A 21,212-nucleotide genomic window follows, 5' to 3' on the forward strand; every position below is an offset into this window, starting at 1 on the left:
CTAATCACACTAATCAATCCTACCATTTCGCTCTGTTCTTCGTGTCCCTTTTGCCTACAACTAATCGTAGCAGCAGCCAGAGAATTCTTATCAATTTTTCGCATCAGTATTCTTAAAGAGTGGACGACGATGGACGAGTAATATGAAAGCAGAAAATTATTTCGGCTGAATTCCTGTAACAAAGAATTATTATTGGCCTTTGCGTCTGCCTGTACCGCGTTATTTTATTGTCACACTGAATAAATAACTGACAATGGAGGTCTCCCAGCGTATGCGATCCGATTTTGAGTCAATCGATCAGAAATTTAATTAATATGAAATTTGCAAAATTTGCAAATCTGCCAATGTGCAGATATTTGCACCTGACGAGGAGAAAACGCCAAATCTGTCAACTTTGGGGCGCTTTTTATTTGCAAATCTGTAAGCATACGTTGGGAGACCTCCATTGTGAGAAGAATAATTATTTATTAGCGATTCTAACTGTAATAAATTACTCGGGGATGCATAAATACACAAGAATTTTGTATGGGCATGGATAGACATTTTTGGCTTTATCGATACATAATTCATCGGAGAAACTAGTTAAGCACACACATTTTTAATTTCGTCCGAGACAGCTTTTCTACTACACTTTCTTTGGAACAAAGTCATATTGTTGCCTTGCAGCTCGTACTCTGCATCTCTAGACAATTGTGTATTGTTACAATTAACTAAATTAACAGGTAACAATGGATCAAGTGTGAAAAGACAAACAGGTGAGAGCACATCTTCTTCAGCAATTTCATGGCAAAGGGACCGCCTCTACGTACATATTTTTAGCCATAAGTATGTATGTACACATGTACAAATACAGATAAGTAATGTATGATGTCGATGAAAATAATAATGATGTTCACAAAGTGATAAGTTTGTCCAACTGTTTGGGAAAACCATCGGAACAAAAGAGGTTCTCACACAAACTGTTGTTTGTTTGTGGAGCAATTGAGGTTATTTATAGCTCAATGCGTATAATGGCGACGGGCAAATTCTTGTCGGACAATGTGGACATGATTAGAAAACAATTACCAGGTTGGTAAAGATCAATAGAAAACGCGACTTGTTGTCTGTAATGGATTTTGATTTTGACCATGAGTGGCTGCACACAAATTTGTTTTCATGCAAGTTTCTACAAGACATGTACCATTATTTAGTCGTAATAATTGCAGGTGCTAAATATGAAAAGGGAAATGAATTTTCCAGGTTTTCAATGAAAGAAATTGAAGTTTTCTTTAAAGTCTGAAGGACGAATCTGGGTCGTACATTGTAGAAATTTGAGTATGAAAATCTAATTCTGTTATGTTGGCATATAATCTCAAATCTTCAAAAAGTTGGGATTTTTTTATCCAACTTTTTATCGATATTAGTTTTCTAGATGTTTACACGATATCCTTATTGAATTATTGATGAATACATAGAGTAAAGTGGATTTATACTTATTGTTGTTTTATTGCCGCATGTATGAAAGCATCACAATAAAAAATTCATCGGATACATTAATAACAATTTCGCTTCTACACGCACTAACACTTGGATCGACTGGAATCGATATCATAAATCTTCTCCATATCTGTATAAAGTTATATTTTGGTGTAGTTAGTAGTGGTTATGAAAGGGTAAATGTTTTGTATGTATGTATTTATGTAGTTTTCTTGGATAGGACGTTGGTTGCATGTTACCAGACCAGAGGTATTATTTTATTACTAAATAGCTGCATGGGTTAATATTGTACTAGATTCAGCCTCTACTACCCTAAGAAATTTTACCACCGGATTATCACCGACCGGTGAGTATACATGTATGACTTTACCGGATGTTGATAATATGTCACGGCTCGGTTATAACGGAATCACCACGTGGGAAAGATCACCACTAGCTCGGTGACAGTCTATCACCAAGCAGAAACATACTACCACCGAAATGGTAACAATAATCCCTGTAGTCACGTTTGTCACCGGATTTTTTAGAGTGTAAATAGTTATACAATATGTATTATCATAATTCCAGTCGTATCTTCATTTAATTTTTGCAATCTTCATTTCGCATGATAAACTATGGACTATTTCGCTTTGCTTGTGATTTTTCTAAATAAATACCTTTTTTACATAGCAAGTATACATGTGGACTATGTTCTGATTTAATAATTCTGCAAAATGTATTGCTGCCGTGTGCATGACAAGCATTTATGTAGTTCCAATACAAAACTAACATTTGCCTTTTTGACACTATTGAATTTGATTCCTTCGTTTTGTCACGTTTATGAATTTTGATTTGATTTGATTTTATATCACGCTACGATTTTTGGAATATTTTCAGACCTTTTTTGAACTACAGTGTTTCGAATTCGAAAGCCGCCTATGCATCTGCATCAGTCTAGGATCACTAATAAAGTTTTATATTCAACGTAAAATGCAGTTTTGTTATTATAAACATGGACTAAAATAGGTGGGCGATATGTGGTTTGTTGGAATCTATCCAGTATTTCCCATTGCAAATCCAGTCATCTCCCACCTTATCGAACCACACGGGTTTATAGTCGGCTTGATTATTTGTTTTGAGAAATTTTCTTTGTTTTTCTTCAATTATTCCTTTCTCCTCGGCAGCCTTGTCTAAATCACCTTCTTCCATTTTCCGAATGTCGGGTCGAAGCCTGTAAATTAAAATGTTGCGCAATTATTTCGGTACTATTATTGCAACGAACAATGGAGATATCCCAGCGTATGCTCTCCGATTGTTGTAAAATTTTTAGTGTCAATCGATCGCAAATTTAATTAGTATGAAATTTGCAAAAAACACGATATTCAAATAGACACGAATGACAGAGATATTTGCATCCGAAGAGGAGAAAACTGGGGAGTAAATTTGGAAAGTGTAAAATTTGGCAACTTTAGGACCCGTTTTCTCCCCTTTGGTTGCAAATATCTACCCGAAATCTGAGCATTGGCAGGTAGTGTATTTTGCAAATTTTATGTTACTTAAATTTGTGATCGATTGAGACTAGTTTGGTCAAAATCAGAGAGGACACGCTGGGACACCTCCATTCTTAGTTTAACTTGATTTAAATTAATACTTATTTACCTAGAATCCGTTGGACAAATGGAACTCATGTCAGGAAGAACTTGATTTAAACTCATTGCAAATAGTGTGAAATGATAAAACTGTAAAAGATATGAAACAAAATTATCAAATTTCTGTATGAAGAAACGCTTCTGAACTGCATTGCATATCTACATTTCAGCTAGAGTTTTTTTTGAAATTCTCACGAATTCCTGTTCAAATCTGTAAGATCAATCTTATCTCTGGCCAGACCAAACAAACAATGGTAAAGATCAACTCTTCATTCACTTCAGTTCAGCAATGTTCTCAAAATTCCCAAAATTGTTGTAAAGTAATTGAAGAAGCAATCATGGAGATTGGTCTCATGTGGATGGATGCGTTGTAAAAATATTATCAGAGGACGAGGAGAAGAAAATAAGAACTTTTGACCTGACTGACTAGCCATATGCTACTGGTTCAGTTCAACAACAACAATTTCATTTCGTACCAGTGGCCGCGGAAGCAGTGGGGACATTAACATTGCGGGATAGGGGAGGGACGGGTTTATATAACATGGGGAGATGATGAGGACATCGAACAACCGTGGGGACATTGTCCCTCTGTCCCCACGCCACTTCCGAGGCCACTGTTTCGTACCATGGAACTTTAGATTCTGAACAAACATGTGATGAGAAAATTGGAAGCTGGTTGGTAACCAACCACTTACGCCTCCCATTTATTACCCGTCGTACGAACTCAAGAAGTGGGTTCATGAATTATGAAAGAGATTTGTTTGTAGAACAAGTGGGGGCATGGCTGACTTTTGCTCTCTGAGATGAAATTCAATTCTGAGAAGAGCCCAAATTTCGCGTGATATTTCAAAGTTTTCTGAAATTTTTGGGGAAGATTTGTTGGTCGGATATCGCCCCTCTGATTGCACAAACACAATCGGAATATGCAAGTAGGCCACGGAGCAGGATTAAATTCGAAGAGCTTGCTCTTTACCAATTAAGGTCACCTATTATTTCCACATTTGCCGAAAGAGATCATTGCTAAAGTGAGGGCATACAAATTACAGGATAATAAATGCATACCAGCCTAATTGGCATTTAATACCGCAACGTAACCTTCACCCATCAAAGAAAACATAAGTAGGGCTGAACATTTTACTCGGAACTCTGTCGTCAATATACTCTATCCACCAGTGGCCGTGGAAGTCGTGGGGACATCGGGGGACACTAACATTGCAGGATAGGACAGGGGTTTATATAACATGGGGAGATGATGAGGACATCGAATAACTGTGGGGACATTGTCCTCTGTCCCCACGCTTCCGCGACCACTGTTCAAAATGACATGACGAGTGTGTAAAAGCTTATATCCAGTGGCCGAGGAGGCTGTGGGGACATCTGGGGACATTAACATTGTAGGATAAGGGAAAGAGGGGTTCATATAACATGGCCAGATGATGGGGACATAGAACAACCGTGGGGACATAGAACAACCGTGGGGACATAGAACAACCGTGGGGACATTGTCCATCCGTCCCAACGCTTCCGTGGCCACTGCTTTCTACAACTCTACACTGAAAGGAAAGGGTTATTTATCCTCCTCAAAACGCAATTAGCCCACCATTAATGATGGTTTTATGTATAACAAGATTAAGCTCATTGTTCGATCACGTTTCTGTCCTCAGAACTAATGGGAGCTCACCTCGGCGGAATAATCTGGTCGGGCACGGACCTCCCAGAGAGTGACGGAATTGGGGATCTCTGGTATCTCTCCGTCCAACTTGGGAGGCTCCTCGTCATTCCCGGGCGACAAGTCACCATCCTGACCAGAGTTGGGCTGTGCACACATAAACAAACAAGTCAAAGGGTATAGTTCAACAATCTGGAAAATCATAGAGCAATTTTGTGTCTGTAGGTTTGTTGATTTGCTGAAGGCAGAAGACCGGTAAACAATACGTACATCACTAAACGGTAGTTGTACTTGTACATCAAAGAAAAATCGGATAAAAGGAGGATTCAGTGATTCGAAGATTTTGTTATTTTTTTATTTATCAAAAGTTTCTGAATTCCAGTTTGTTTGAGATAAATCGGTTCTCTTTTAAGGAGGAAATATCTTTCATGAAACACATGTTTGTAACAAGTGGAGGAAAATGGGGCAGAAAATAACAAAAGTTTTTTTAGGAGAAAGTCTAGTTTTTGCAAAAAGTCTGCGGTTGCAATTTCCTTTGTGTGAAAAAAGTTGGCAAAAATATATAAAAGTCGGGGCAAAACCGTGATAAGTAAGAAGTAGGAATGAATTATTAATAACACTCTGTTTTTTTTGTCGACGACAAGGTTCGTTCGTCGTAAATGTCACCAAGTGTTATAAACTCATATCCTTTATTTAAGAATGGCCCAATTTGAGCAGCTTTTTTCTGTCAAAGACACGCCAAGAAATATGAGGATTTGCTTTTTCTCTAGGTTAGGAAATCATGGTTAATTATATTTCCATTCTATAAAAGAAGAAGGATAAAATGCAAAGGAGAAAGGTATCCAATTACTTTTCTGTCAGCTTCATTACACTTGAGCAGAGATGTTAACAATGGGATAAAAAGATGTGCTAAAGAGGAAAAAGATGAGATAAATCCAATCCAGTCGGAATATTGCAGGAGACAAGAAAACTTCCAACTTTTCGGATTCTGGGAACATTTGGGCTGTCATTTTTTTTTGGCGAATACTATTCTTGCGCCATTAGAGAATAAGAATGACTGAGCCGTATCAGGAGTCGACATCATTTCTCGTTTTCATTTTCATCCTCTTAAATTCAGTATTTCGTAGAATTTCCGAGACTCCTGCCTGCCCTTTAGAATTTGTGTTGTTCTCTTCTTCATCCGCCTGCTTATTTGGATGTAAAGGATCCTTGACATGGACTGACAAGCGGGGAATAACAAGTAAATAGATTTTCCTATCTATCCTTCTCCTGTATCGAAGAGGGGAAAACAGAATTTAAAATTCAAGAGATTCCGGGCTCATCCTTTTCCATCATTTACATACATGCAGATGATGTTTTCTAGCTAGTTTTTACGACTATAAATAGATAGGTTTCACATTGTGTGAAATAATCCTGGAAATTATGTACATACGTCTTTACACACTGGTTGAAATCTGGTATACTTAGGCAGCTATTTATTTCTCGGTATTAAGGTTGGTATTGTACCACTTTGTATTAAAATTATGTTTTGCGATCCGTAAATATTTGCTACCGATATGGTAAAACTTTAATAATGAGCTATGGCTACTAAGAGGGATTATTTATCAGTACCAACTTGGTAGAGTAAAGTAATCCTGAAAATTACATACATACACGTACGTCTTTACTTTGACACACTGTTAGAAATCTTGTATAATCCAGCAACTATTGATTTCTCGGTATTAAAGTCGCTACCGCTTCGTATTAAAATTATATCGGTCCTTAGAAAGCTGCTACCGATATGGTAAAACTTTAATCATAAGCCATTACTATACGGTATTACTTATCAATACCACTTTGGTAGAGTCATATATATATGAATATGGCTGGGTATTACTTAAATACCAGATTTCTAAGAGTGCATTCCTACCAGATATACACATTTGATGCCATATTTATCTCGAAAATGGAATGTCTCTCTATCCCTGGGTGCAATTTACTTTGATTTCTACATGCTCATCTTCCTCCAGTCTGTACATACGTTCTCTCTGACAAACCATTACGGTCATCCATTCCAATTCTGGCGGCGTTTCTAACAAGGGCAAAGCTTAGCGCATTAAAGTTGCTGGCGGTCTAAGTCATTTATTTGTCTTGCCTCCCAAGTTGGATGGAGAGAGCAAAGAGAAAGTTTCAATAAGCTACGTGAGGCACATTTCAATCGCCAAATATCAACTTCTCTCTATCTGTCCAGACCAGAAATACCGAGATGTTTAGAGAGACCATGAAATTAAATTGCAAGCAGGCGAATAAGTAGTTTCGATGCGACGACTACCTGAAGACAGGCGAATGAAGGTTGTTTATCTAGCTTGAGGAAAATTATCGAACCCTGGTGAAAGTGAGGTCAAGGTGTACACATAAAAAGAGAAAGTCAATACAAAATTATATCTGAAAACCTCAGCAGTTAATAATACTTATAGGAGACGGAAAATGTGTGTTTATGGACGGGGAATGAAGAAATATATGTTTAAACAGCGTTGTCTCCCAAAAAACAGTATTTCTTTTTGCAGGTTTGCTACATTTTTTGCACTGCAAAGCAAGAAACGAAAGAAATGCGAGGTGCAAGAAACTGGGAGAAAGCGCAAGAAATATGCATTAGCCACGTGCCATATGAAGTATAGCGGCGGGCCCTACTTTCTAGCGCATTGCATTTCTTGCAGGTCAAAATACCCGCAAAAAAACCACTTTCTTCCCGTTATTTCTTGCAAGTCGTTACATTCACCGGAAACATTGCCCATAAGACCAACTAGAGTAATGTGTGTCACTTAATATGTATCACGTTTCATCATCATCATCATCATTTCGCTTATCATGAAGAAGAGAGAAAGTATAATAACTCTTTTTCTGCTTTCTCTCCCTCTGAGGCGAACTGAACTACGGGGAGAAAGCGTAATTAATTAAGATCATACAGGACGAAGACACGAGTGAACTTTTACTCTCTGAAGAGACTAAAACTTAATTTGTGCTGTAACAAGGCGTATCAAAGGAGAAATCTCACTTACGTCCACACTCGTGCTGAATGATTTCCCCAAAGACAAGGAGTTGAACTTGGCGAATATCTTCTTTCCTGGGATCGGACTCATGATCGGTGACCTTTTCGACGTGTCCGAGGCAGGTTCTCCAAGTCTGGGGGAGAATACATAATTATTAATATTAGCAGTACGGCAAATTAATAATCAAGTATCTGACCTACATATGTACACTAAAAAAAACTGGTATTAAATTATTACTGACAGGAGTACATATGTACATATATGACACTGCTGGCATTGCATGGTAATAACGGACATTGCCGTTGTGGCAAAATTTACCACTTATAAACAAACTAATACTAATCCGGTACGAAGTTATTACCAGATCAATACCCATGTGTCACTCTACCAGATTTTTAGTACACTCTTAGAAATCTGGTATTAAATCGTTACCGACAGGAGTACATAGATATATATGTATGCTTTACCGGCACGGTAATAACGGGTATTATCATTTAATAATGTTACCACAATGAAAAATCTGCTACTCAGAAACAAACTAGTACCATTCCGATAGAAAGTTATTACCAAATCGCTACCAGTACAGACTATGTACGTGACTCTACCCCATTTTCATCCATCGGTAGAAAACCCCCACCACAAAACTATTTTGATTTATCTACTTTTGATTACAAATGTAATGATACATATCTAATAATGTCTTTTTGAACGAAAAACTTGTATCAATTTCTATCAAGTCGAAGCCTTGTTCCGGGACAAATCTCCTTTTATGATTGAAATTGTTATCCAATCTTCGACTGTCTGAGTGAACCCGAAGAAATGAAATGTCACCGCAGGCCGAAGAAAGAAGTACTTACTCAGCCAGGAGAAAGCAAAGAAAGTCCTTGAAACTTTTGCAATTACATGTTTCCCAATATTTCAACCTGTCTCTGCTTTAACAAACTCGCCTTTATAATACACTGCCTGCCTCCGCTCTTCTTCTCGCCACTCGAAACGGAATATTTATTTACTCTCTACTTGAGAGGAAACTGGTCGAAAATTGGTGAAAAGGAAAGTACATTTACACACCTGAGCTTGTGAGCGTTTGCTTTCATGTAATCTTCGTACGCCTCCATATCACAGGAACGCAGGGTTTCCGTCCACTTTCCGTATACATAGCGGTGCTTCGTCTTCCTGTCAGGGGAAAATTAAGCCATTATTATCAGTGGGTGGGTGGGTGGTGGGTGGATGATGGTGTTTGTTTTGTTAGGAAGTATATTAAACAATTTGTGGGACAATGGATGGATGAGCTTGCTTGGTTCGTACGTATGCAATCTGGTGTGGGTGGTGTGTGTATATGTATATGAGACGGCTTGAGTGTTATCAGCGACGGCAGAAGTTGGGGGGACATGTGGGGAGAATATGGTGTGTGTATTAAAATTAGACCTTTTTTGTAGCTATGTGGACGATGGTGTTTGTTCTGTTAATAAGTATATTAAACAATTTGCGGGACAATGGATGGGCTGGTTCATACGCAATCTGGTGTGGGTGGTGTATTTATATATATAAGAGGATTTGAGTGTTTCAGAGGCGACAAAAGTTGGAGGGACATGTGGAGACACTAACTATGATATGTGAATTAAAATTAGACCATTTTTTGTATGTTTCTTGTGTTAAGAATTGGATCTAATTATAAAATACCAAGCATAGCATTGTGTAATTGGGGGAGAAGGGACTTATTAACATTGGAAAAATGTGCAAGATTTTGCTGAATTTCTGGGAGGACAATGTCCCCCTGCTCTTCCTTCGCCAATGGGCGTTATTGTGCCCAGTGTTGTTGAATTTGTGGTGGAGTGGAGAGAAAGGTAATTAAAAATCGGTGAGGTGGAAGGTAAAGTAATTGCATGGGCGAGTGGGTGGGCTTATTAGTCAAGATTATCTACACTAATGGACTTGAAGAATAGACGCTTCAAAAGTTCTAGGCGAGTTTCGTATGGAAATTTAAAAAGGACAAGAACAGCATAGTTTTCGCAATAAAATAGAAGTTTGAAGGCATGTAAAAAGTGCATGTGTATGATCTTACTTTGAATCCGTTACGAATCCCTCTACCACATGGAGCTCTTTGTTAAACCATCCGGCCGGTTTGAAATGCAGACTAAGGGTTAAACCAGTTTGGACGCAGTGAAGTTCCATCGTTCCGTGATGCTCGATCCACATTTTTCCACCGATAATTCCATGGACCTGGGGCAATTGGCAACAATAATAATAATGAATGTGCACTCATAAATGCTATATGGACCTCTTTCAGTGGTATAATTTGTATATAAAAATAATTAAGGAATAGATGTCTCATACTATTTACTACGAGAACTCGACTCCCAACTTTCTGCTTAATAAGACACTCATAAAAACGTAGCTTAAGTTCCAGAATTTCATAAAATTCGTGCAGCCTATCCCAGAACGAAGAAGTACTCATTATTTCTTCAAAATTTTTAATATAAAAACATACACTTCCAAATTCACGTGCCTAATAGGTAAGCAATAAGCTTTTTTTATAGCTCAACATTTAGGTACACGTCTATTTGCCCTTGCTCAAACGCATCCATCTTCATATAATAAAGGAAGAGAAAGCTTTACTAACCGTACAGTTGATGTTTTTCCACGTGTAGCTCTCATTGAACCTGTAAAAGTGGGTAGAAGATGATAAAACTTGTATCTGAAGACAAAGAGAAAGTAGGAAAAAGGAGAATAAAGTTTTATTGCCTGCCAGGCTTACTTTTTCATGTGCAGCTTCATAACTCCCTTTGGGTGGATTTCGACAGATTTACCCCAAAGCTTCAGTTTTGGATAAACCCAGCCGTGGAAGTCGAAGGAGGGCGAGTCGGCCTGAAAGGCGGAAACTGGTGGGTGGTGGGACACTTGTTCGCAAATTAGTCTAGGGCAGAAAGAGGAGAAAGTGGCCGTTATAAATCTGGAGCTGGATTAATTCCATGCATGCATCGGATGACAAAAAAGTAATAAATGTGACTCACTTGTAGTCATTTCGTCTCAATTCGTACGTCTCTCCAATCACGGGATTGAACGGTTTTCCCAGTCGGTTCCAATTAGAGGCAAGCGCTGTATTTATCAGTGACATAAATACGTATGTAGTTTAGCATTTGAGCGAGTGACGTGTTTAGTAGGGGAAATTAAAGGATAATAAATATCAATTAGCTTACCACTTACGGCAAATGCTGCGACATGCTGTGCGCAAAAAATGTATGCATAATTACCGGAAATACTTCGTCATCCAGCAGTGGCCGCGGAAGCTGTGGGGATATCTGGGGACATTGACGTTGTAGGATAGGGGAGGGAGGGGTTTGCATAACATGGGGAGATGATGGGGACATTATTGTCCCTCTGTCTCCACGCTTCCGCGGCCATTGTATGTATTCACTCGCGAATAATTTACCTGTATCCTATCCACCGGATTTTGAGCTAGTTCCACATTTCCCAACAAATCTGCATACTCCATGTGCTCCGCGGCCCGTTGGAGGAATGAGATCGGCTCATTAAACTGAATCGGCATCGTCACCTTGGACAAATCTTTTCCGACACAGTTTTTCAGCACGGACCAAATCCCACAATCGTTTTTAGACGCTTTCGCCGGCAGTTTAGTTCTCAACGGCCCGTTGGCTTCTTCTTCCTCTTTTTCTGGTAACGAAGCACTCATCTTTTTTTAGTGCACAAAATATGTATGCACAGTCACCTAAAAAACACTCTCCCTCCGCCGCCGGTATCGATTATGTCACACTGTTGATTTTGTCTCTCCCACTCAACTCGTCAGCCTTTCACTTTCACTTTCACCCAGTTTCACCAATAACCACGAGCCCTGTTTGTCTTATCAATCAGGAAAACCAAGACAAACCGCGGCGCGGACTACATAAAATCAGACACCAGTGACTGAAATCAAATCAAACTTAATTTACAAATTGGTCCGAGACACCAGAAGAAGAATCAATACAATGGGTGAAAGTCGGAGTGAAAAGTAATTGGATTAGGGGACTGACTAGTCAAAAGTCAAGAGTTTCTGTGTCCTCCTCCTCTCCTCTGCTGACTAAGAAATAAACAGTTGACTGAGGAGACTTTCTCCCAGTTTCCTGCTCTCGAGAAGCAGAGAAATGCTGTAGGGTCACACGGTGCCTCTTCTAAAGCGAGGGCAGAATGTTACACATGGAGAAAACACTACAAGAGTCACGAGTAAATACGTACATTCACGTCCAGTCAAGGAGTGAAAGTAGTCACTCCTCCTGCTTTCTCTACCACATAAATTCACCGTTTTCTCCAGGAATTCATTGAATTTGCAACCCGACATACATAAAGTTACGTTACGTTACGTTATTCACTCACTGCAAAGTCGGATTGAATCCACTTTTCGCATAACTTTAGCCCCGTGCATCAAAGGATTAGTGAGAGGAGGAAGTTCAGATATATTTAATGGACGAGGAGCAGCAGCAGAGTGGGTGGGTTATCCATGCAGCATACATAGATAAGTACTTATAAGTTCTTATAATGATGAATCCCTCTGTTCTACGGGTGGTGCTGTCTCTTCGACATCTGGTATCGACTTGAGCCTCACTTTCACTCTGCAGCAGTTTGAGAGAAGAAGCGACACACACAACGAGTCCAAACCAATTTTGCCCGCTTGGCTGGATTGAATGAAAGAGAAACTGTTTTTAACGAGGTATCAGAGTATGAAAGAGTCTCGGCATATTTCATATCAGCCAGAATTCCACTGCTTCTTTTCACGGTGATGATATAAGCGGATGATGCTCGCGATCCTCCCGCTGTTTCATGGAAGGAAGGAAGGAAGTCCTGGTTGGAGAAAGCAGAGAAGAAAATTCTTCTACCCGATGAACTTTCCCAATCAAGAACTGGAGGGTAAATACGTACACAATGTTTAATGGAAGGAGATTGTTGCACGACGCACAATGGGTGTGAAAGAGAAAGAGGAAGGTTGATATGATGGTGCAGTTTGTAGTTTATAGTTTCTGGCCGGTTTTTGTATGTGGCTGAAAAGCAGGGAAATAAATAATATGGCGTGATACGATATATGTAGAAGTATTTCTATGATTAATCGTTAGCAAGGAAAAATTTGGGGTGATATGAAAAATATGGAAAACGTATGAAAGTTATTAATCGAGAAGAAGGTGTGGGAGGACAAGTTGTTATTTGTAAGCAGAGAGAAAGTAAAGTAGCATTGTTATATCAATACCTTGTTCCTCACTCCTCCGACCTTCACGTTACACGAGAGAAAGCGAGAGTGGGAGAGAAAGCTCTCTCTGGAGAAAGTGCTCACTGGTTTGGTTTGGTGGGAATGGTGAGAAAGTGTTAGTTTTCCTCCTTGGCAGGCCTGGTGATACTCTGGGATTTCCATTTTACATGGAACGCTTCTTATACTCAAAGAGAGAGAGAGAGATGCAATTTCAGAATTTTCCTACTAGTTTGGTTCCCGTTTCGTGGGAAGATTCAAGTCCATGCTGTGTGCCGCTTTATAGTACAGACTCGGATCGGAGTATTGATTCCTATTTCAAAATTTGCTGCGCATGAGGACACGACACGAAAGCTTTTCGTGTTGCCAGCACCACGGCCACTGCTCTTCTGTCCTAGAACGGTGATAGTTTCGTGCTATCAAGTTTTCTCTCTGGCTGACTTTCTCTACTTTCTCCATTACCTCGTCTTTCTTCTTGCGCTTTCTAACTTTCTCTGGAGATGAGTCGGATGGATGGATGGATGATTGGGGTGTTTTGATAGTCATTGGAGATGATGCATGGGAAATCACGGAGTCAAAATGGGACCAAGATTGACTCGGTGGAATCAAAGTGACAAGTGAAAAAGAGAGAGTGGTGAGGCTGTCGTATATTTAGGAAAATAATCCCCAAGTGCACATTAGCTTATAGAAATAGCAGGGAGACTTGCTAAATAATTTTACCTGGAAGTGGAACTCTACTCGTCCCAGAGATATTTATGGGTACATAGACTGGATGTTTGCTTTGGAGAGAATTACACGAGGGATTATATACAGATTGCCGTTCTGGGAAAGCAGGAGTAGTGCTTTCCTGTGGTTTTGGCTGGATTCAAGACATGTTTTCACATATGTATGTACATGTTTCATGGACGTATGCACACACGCTGGCTGGCTGACTTTGGCCACATTCATTATTATTGTGACTTTTCCCTGCTCGCACGAATCCCTAAAGTTTTATGAACATCAACGCAACGTGGAACAAATGTGTTTTTTTTGGCGAGGTGGTTGGTTTGGGAAAGAATGTATTCGTGTGAGTTGGACACAATCTAGCGAATTACTTACTTAATGGAATGGACGCTGATTGTATCTGACCATGAAATCCGGGATACGTAAAAATGGAAAGGTTCGATATTATCGGGATTATTTTTTATGTTTTATAACGGGAGAAAGTTATCGGGAGACTGGACTGGAGTTCGATATAAGAATATATGTGGCTTATTTTGTAAGGGCGCATGCTAGCCATCTGCACATTATTTGTATGCACATGTACGTACAAACAGTCGCCGCGGAAGCCGTGGGCAATGTTAACATTGTAGGATAGGGAAGGGAGGGGTTTGTATAACATGGGGAGATGATGGGGACATCGCATAACCGTGGGGACATTGTCCTCTGTCCCTCCGCTTCCGTGGCCACTGCATACATACTGACCCAAATTGTACGAAAATACGTTTCAGATTTTCAACAGAACTTAGATAACCCTGTATTTGACATTATTACGTCAACCACACCTGCGGCCTGAATACATATGCAATAAAGTTTCACTCCACATACAACTGCCAAACTAAACATTTCAACTACATTTCCCCCATAAAAGGTCAAGCATTCACTATTCAGACTAATTACTGGCATTATGCTGATGTCTAGTAAAGTGTGGTAACTAACTTGTAAGGATAAACTTGTCGGTATAAGTTTATGACGACAGTGGCCACCAGACCACAAATACCACAATGTATGTACAATCTAATTGATTTCAATGGTATTGGTTTTCTCTAAATAAAGTGCGGATTAAGACACAATTGGAGTGCGAGACAGTTAAATTATACGATGTTCTTCTCTCCCGACCGAAATGGGTCAGCGGACATAAAATGTATCCCTACGTGATTGTAACAGACAGCGGAATGCCGTCACTACATCAACTTCAACACAGTTCATGATCAGTGGCCGCGGAAGTTGGGGGGACATTAACATTGTAGGATAGGTTAAGGGAGGGGTTTATGTGACATGGGCAGATGATGGGGACATCGAATAACCGTGGGGACATTGTCCCTATGTTCCGCGGCCACTGATGTTCATGGTGCAACTTTGTGTTAAATATTTGCGAAGAATAAATGTAACGAAATTCTGCACGTTGTTGATAATGTCGTCGTCTTGTTGCCCTTTCTTCGCTCTAATGGGAAAGTTCGATTGAGTTAATGAATATTGAATCACGACTTGGTCAGTTAGTTTAATGTTGTTCTTTTTGCCCACCCCTTCCATTTATTTAGAAGCTGTCGGTCGGATAATGGACAGGACACCCACCACACCAGACCATCAATTCATCGGCTAATGCAACAAACTCGGCATTATTTATAAATCCTGGGGTGCACAACACACATCACGTTGATTCATGGAAGTCGGAAATAGTAGAAATCGTGAATTGAACCATAACTTAAGTAAATATACGAACGAATGGATGCATGTTGACCACAGATTTTGAGGAGAAAAAGCAGCACAAAAAAACATACACAAGTCCAACCAACAACAGAAATAGAACTCTCCGTATGTATCGTGGAAAGGGTATTAAAGGGCTTTTGTGGTGCAATACAATGTGTCGAATAAGCCGGCGTAATATCACTGTTAGACTTTATTTATACCGAATTGCGCAAAGAATCTTGAACTTTTTGGTAAAATGGGGCAATTTTAAGCTTTCTTTGGCATCAAGAGCTCAGCCGAAGCGGATCTTGGCTGCTGCTTGGCCTCGATTCTATCCCGCAATTGTGCCACCATTTCCAACAAAGCGTCCAAAAATTCCAAACTGCTCGGGATGATTTGATCTGCGGGGAGGATGAAGCCGTATCTGCCGGTATCGCGGAGCTCGAAGGCGAGGACGAGGGACGTATCGTGGATACCTTTCGCCCAATCAACACTGCCCCCACTCGCTGGGTCTGGAAATAAAGAAACATTTCAAAGAATTCAATTACCTCTCCGCCACAACAACAAAAAGCAAATTACACAAAAACTCGTGGAAAAGTCGCCCACTGAAACTAAATAACACATATTGTGCTCCGCGGATTCCTCGTAAACTCATCAGAGATCGGGGAAAAAAATCGCATGAAAAGAAAGCACGGCTTTCTTCAACCCGATGAAATGACGAGAAGCAATCTCATCAAGAAGCAGTGTGAAATTAAGTTAGGGGACAATTGAGTTGGTTGAGTGAGATTTGGTGGGTTGTACATATTCAGTAGATACTTTCTTCCGCAACTATTGCTTTTTTAGGAGGCGGATATGAACTAGTTACTGGGAAGGAATGAAAGGAGCGTTCTCTTATCTTTAGTTTGATTTTTTTTTCTAAGCTTACAAAGAAGATCGACAATGTTTCCAACGGTGAATTGTGTGTTGTATCGTCGTGCAATGGCGGCCTTGGCAGCGTTTCCAATTCTCATCTGGAATAGAATTTGTTGTTATCAAATTTGTTGTATGGTTCGATTTAAGATGGAGGTCTCCCAGTGTATGCTAATAGATTTTGACCAACTTAGTTTCAATCGACCGCAAATCTTAATTAGTATGAAATTTGCGAATGACACGATCTTCCAATGGGCACGTTTGGCAGAGATATTTGCATCCGAAGAGGAGAAAGCACGGAGTAAATTTGGAACATTTGTCGACTTTACGTGCCGTTTTCTCCTCTTCGGATGCAAATATCTCTGCCAAACGTGCCCATTCGATCGATCTTATATTTTGCAAATTTCATATCAACTAAATTTATGATCGATTGACACTATTTTACTCAAAATCTGTCAGCATACGCTGGGAGACCTCCATTGTCACTTTTTTGTCTCGTTTTTTTACATATTCGTTATAGTCTGGGTAGCGCGTGTTGGAGTATCCGTACGGAAGAAGGATGAATTGACTGTAGCTGTGCACGCTCAAGAAAAAGACGGCACGATCAGCAATGGTGTTGAAGTAGTCGGACATGGCTTTCGTCTCAACTTGGGAGAAAGCAGTGGTTCCGTGATAAGTGTCGTCGCAGGGGAGGCCTGAAGACCCTCCGGCTATGGAGCAAAGCAAGAAATATTATGTTTCATGTCTCATATATTTTGTAGTGAAAATTTGAGTGCTTATCGAACTGATAACTCACTGTTGAACTGATACCCCCAATTGCGATTTGGGTCGGCTCCTACAAAAGTAGTTGAAAATACAGTTTAGAAAAAGAAATTGATGGAAATGATGATTGACACTTTCTTCAAACCTTTGCATCCCAAAGGACTGGTCGTATTGGAGCGTGTCTTTCGCCACATGCGGTCGGTCGTGTGAGTGTAAACGTATCTGGGGAAGGGAGAAGATTGGCGAAATTTTGAAAATTGCGATAATAAAATGTATCTCGTTCATATCATCGCATTTCAATAAAATGTCATTTATCATTTACCCGTCTGGATTAGCGACACACATTATTTTCCAGTCAAAGTCCACTGTCAATTGAACAATGGCAGGGTCAGCGCTGTTCAGCAATTCATTGACAATGTAGGTGCACGTTGCTCCACTGATCCATTCCCTGGCGTGGATGGCTATACAAGAAAAGATAACATTTTACATACAAAGTTATTTAGTGACAGGAGTGGGGAGAATAATTCTCATTAATGCACGAGTCCCATGTATTTCCAATCCTTATCAAAATCAGATATGTTTTGGCATTGTGCAACATTTGGGAAACTCTGGCGTATCAGTGGGATTTCATTTGGGGTACGTACAACAGCTTTTTGGTGACACTTTATAAATGACAAAGGTGAAGGTGACAAGTGACGGGTTTATTCCGCCTCGTCTTATCGGAATAGGCTTTGAAATGACGCTGTGGGAGGTTGCCCGTGATTGCAGTGGCCGCGGAAGCCGTGGGGACATGTGGGGACATTAACCTTGTAGGAAAAGGGGAGAGAGGGGTTTGTATAAGATGGAAACATCGAATAACCGTGGGGACATTGCCCATCTGTTCCGCGGCCACTGTGTGATTGTTATGCAAATGGAAATTCCGAAAGAGGCTAAATCATTTTGCACCACAAACTCTGATATGAGAGAGAGATGGATTCGACACAATTCAAGTATTTGCTTTTGCCAACAAACTTTTCTCTCTCTCTCTTGCTCGCTCTCTGATCGATATTAGTTTTGCAAAGCGAATAAATGTGTTGGAGACTTACTTGCATCGTACCAAATGGCAGGCTTAGTATTGCCAGATTTAGAAATGCTGAGTACTTTAAGATCTCGGCCTTCAAAACTGGTGCCGATGGAAATGACCTGAAGAACACGGAGTTGGAAATTAAGCCACTTTCACTAACAATGTTTACATTATGCTGTATAAATAGAAATATTATGTGACATACTTCAGCAATGTCGGAGTGGGCGGCGGCTTGGGCGTCCAAAAACTCATAAATCTGGGGAAAAAAATTAGTGGTTACATAAAGTAAAATACATAAGTTTTTTTTGTAAATATTAAGTGTTTCGTTTCTTGCGGGTTTGCTACATTTCTTGCACTGCGAAGCAAGAAATGGGAGGTGCAAGAAACTGGGAGAAAGTGCAAGAAATATGCACCAAACAACCACGCGCCGTATGAAGTATATCGGCGGGGCGTCGTTTCTTGCATTTTTTGCAGGTCAAAACACCTGCAAAAAACCACTTTCTTCCCGTTATTTCTTGCAAGTGGCTATTTGCAAGCGAAACATTGCAAATAATTTGTATATACGTACATCGGCCAGAGTTCCGTACGAAGTCCAATCCAGAGCTCGTCCCTCTTTCAGAATGGTGAGAGCTTCTTGATCGATGAGTTTTTGTACGTCTTCTACAAAAACAGAGACGCCCATATTCTCCCGTCTGGTCATGGCAGGAAGTAAATCCATCTGCACGTGGGGTGGCACCATCACATCCACCGGCTGCCCCACAGACTTGACACCCTTCCAGAACTTGACCTACGAAAAAGTTAGCGTCAGAAATGCAGACCACGCAAAAGTTATGCTTTCTCCGATTATTTATACAAAAAAAACAACTCACTCCCAAATTGGATTCTTGGAGTTGGATCAAAACCTGTCGCTCTTCCTCAGTCTGAGGGATGAAGCGATAAACCTTGTAATTGTCATATTTGACTCGTTCGGCCGAGATTTGGTTCGAAAAAGCGAGACCGAGCAGGGTCAGAGTTACGACAAGGGCAAACTTCATGGTGGATTTTAAATCAGAAAAGCAAATTGAGAGACAAGAATGTGCACTGGGAAGTGTGTGAGATTCGGTTTTATGCAAATTCTTATCAGCTTTGGTGTCAAATTAGTATTTATATAAAGTTATTGATAAAAGACAATGATGCATTAATATGTCAGTTTAATTGGTTAATTGGATTGTGTAATTGTGATAGATCACATTTGTGTGTGACACGTATGATGCTGAAACTTTATTAAATACGTAATGATGATAAGTTACGTGATGGATAATACCTGTTTTAATATCTGGTTTGAAATGACGCATTAAAATTGTAGATAAACTAGATATGCGCATCTGTACATTAATAGTTAATTTGAAGGAGAATTCTCGGATTACATGATTGAAGGAGAAATCAAATTTATTTTCAAGCTTATTATATTAATATTAATATTAATAGCTAATATTATGTAAATATATTAATAGTTAACCCTGAAGAAAACAATATTGAATTGTCGAAAGCTTGCTGTAGCAAAAATAAATCTGCAAAGTTTATTAAATAGTTCAGACATGTTTATAAAATTTCCGCTATTATTTGAAAAATACGTAAATCTTTTACATATTTTTTCAAAAATGCATATATGTATATTCGTAGACATTAAATACACGCATATGTATTTCAGGGATTTTTTGTAAATACATATCCAACCTCTGTTGTAATAATGTAGTAAAAGCTGTAGTAAAATTCATTTTTCATAAAATTCATTGCCAATACATATGTACATGCATAATAAGTAATCAATGGACGCATGAAAACAGTGAACAAACTCAGACTGGTTGTATGATTTAATTTTTTCCTCCGTACTTATGTATACAATTCTACATTTTACAACTCTCTCATCTACATACCTAAGTACATTCATTGAAATATGATTGCAATATTGCAATTTTGACCTCACTTTTAAATGTCAACTTCTAATTTCGACTCAATATGATTTTGGATAGGATAGAACATCGCGAGACAAGAATGACCGTGAACAACTGATTTTGTTTTAGATACTTTGATAACTATGTCTCCAAATATCGCAGCAATTCCTAATCACAAATACTGAAATCATCCCCGTGAAATGAAATGATCGTTGATAGATTTAATGCAATTTTAATTGTGGGGAGGGGGAAGTATAGGAACAAGTAGGATGGTTTGTAAAATTATGTAATTTGCATGTTCTCATAATAAAAACGGTGTCAATTAACCGAATTTTTATGGATTTTGTTGGTGGTCATTCATGAATGCTTCACACGAGGTACATAAATAAATATATTTAGTCTCACCCCAAGCTGCTAAGAATGTAACAGTTAATGATAAAAATATTTTGATTAAATATTATTATACCTGCAATTGTTCTGTAATTGCTCTAGTTCCAGATAAACTTGACAATGAAATCCAGAAAGAAATGATACCGAACTTTGTAGGTCAATTGTGCTAAAACTTCTTGTTCATCATTACGAACTTAGTAAAACTTAAAACTTACTTAAACCTTAAAACATTGTAAATCATGTCATCAACATTGTTTTTCATAAGCTTTTTCGTTCTGTGTGGAAGTTTTGTGAAATTTGGAAAATGTGGGGAGGTCACAGACCTCCTCCTCTTTTTATATCGTGGGTAAGTTAATCCTTGTAAAAAATTATATCAATTAAAGTCAATAAATCCATTCTATGCACATACTAAAAAAATACTTTTATGTATATTATTTTACAGGGGCAACACGGACAGTTTCCCTGTCCGATTTGACTGCAATGGACCGCAACCGGAAGACCTGGATCCTCAACTGGAGTCATTCTGGGTTATGGATGGCTTCCTCAGTTATGTTAACACAAATATGTCCCAGAATTCTAGGAAAGGTTAGTCAGTCAGGTTATTAAGGCTACCCTAACAGAATTCCGCCATTACGGTACATAAATAAATGTGTTACTTTACATAGCCCTGCAGA

General features: G+C 39.3%; 2 protein-coding genes across 2 annotated transcripts; both read right to left on the minus strand.

Annotated features, from left to right (window-relative positions):
- Positions 1-1,461: 1,461 nt before the first annotated feature.
- LOC110852687 (oxysterol-binding protein-related protein 1) lies at positions 1,462-13,427 on the minus strand. The gene is made up of 12 exons (XM_022100796.2): positions 13,036-13,427; positions 11,233-12,832; positions 11,000-11,024; positions 10,814-10,898; positions 10,558-10,716; positions 10,423-10,462; positions 9,865-10,022; positions 8,871-8,975; positions 7,812-7,935; positions 4,786-4,920; positions 3,115-3,194; positions 1,462-2,686 (listed from the first exon to the last, which is right to left on the minus strand). The coding sequence occupies exons 2-12, from the start codon at positions 11,491-11,493 to the stop codon at positions 2,473-2,475; spliced, it is 1,386 nt and encodes a 461-aa protein (XP_021956488.2). The 5' UTR covers positions 11,494-12,832; positions 13,036-13,427; the 3' UTR covers positions 1,462-2,472.
- A 2,246-nt stretch (positions 13,428-15,673) lies between these two features.
- Positions 15,674-19,303, minus strand: LOC110851728 (zinc carboxypeptidase). The gene is made up of 10 exons (XM_022099617.2): positions 19,084-19,303; positions 18,783-19,001; positions 18,420-18,470; positions 18,237-18,333; positions 17,474-17,612; positions 17,297-17,373; positions 17,186-17,224; positions 16,897-17,099; positions 16,406-16,490; positions 15,674-15,992 (listed from the first exon to the last, which is right to left on the minus strand). Exons 1-10 carry the CDS (start codon positions 19,246-19,248, stop codon positions 15,748-15,750), a joined length of 1,320 nt encoding a protein of 439 aa, XP_021955309.1. The 5' UTR covers positions 19,249-19,303; the 3' UTR covers positions 15,674-15,747.
- Positions 19,304-21,212: the final 1,909 nt, after the last annotated feature.

The sequence above is a fragment of the Folsomia candida genome, unplaced genomic scaffold, assembly GCF_002217175.1.
Source record: "Folsomia candida strain VU population unplaced genomic scaffold, ASM221717v1 Fcan01_Sc007, whole genome shotgun sequence".
Classification (NCBI taxonomy): Eukaryota; Metazoa; Arthropoda; class Collembola; order Entomobryomorpha; family Isotomidae; genus Folsomia; species Folsomia candida.

Bases quoted from the DNA above. Each gene is read 5' to 3' on its own strand.
- LOC110851728 (XM_022099617.2), bottom strand. From the start codon at position 19,248: ATGAAGTTTGCCCTTGTCGTAACTCTGACCCTGCTCGGTCTCGCTTTT. The intron at 17,613-18,236 runs GTAAGTCTCCAA...TTTCTTGTATAG, and splicing joins TGCCATTTGGTACGATGCAA to CCATCCACGCCAGGGAATGG. The intron at 15,993-16,405 runs GTAAGCTTAGAA...CTTTATTTCCAG, and splicing joins AAACATTGTCGATCTTCTTT to ACCCAGCGAGTGGGGGCAGT.
- LOC110852687 (XM_022100796.2), bottom strand. From the start codon at position 11,493: ATGAGTGCTTCGTTACCAGAAAAAGAGGAAGAAGAAGCCAACGGGCCG. The intron at 4,921-7,811 runs GTAAGTGAGATT...ATGTGTGCACAG, and splicing joins CATTCAGCACGAGTGTGGAC to CCCAACTCTGGTCAGGATGG. The intron at 3,195-4,785 runs GTGAGCTCCCAT...TATCTTTTACAG, and splicing joins GACCAGATTATTCCGCCGAG to TTTTATCATTTCACACTATT.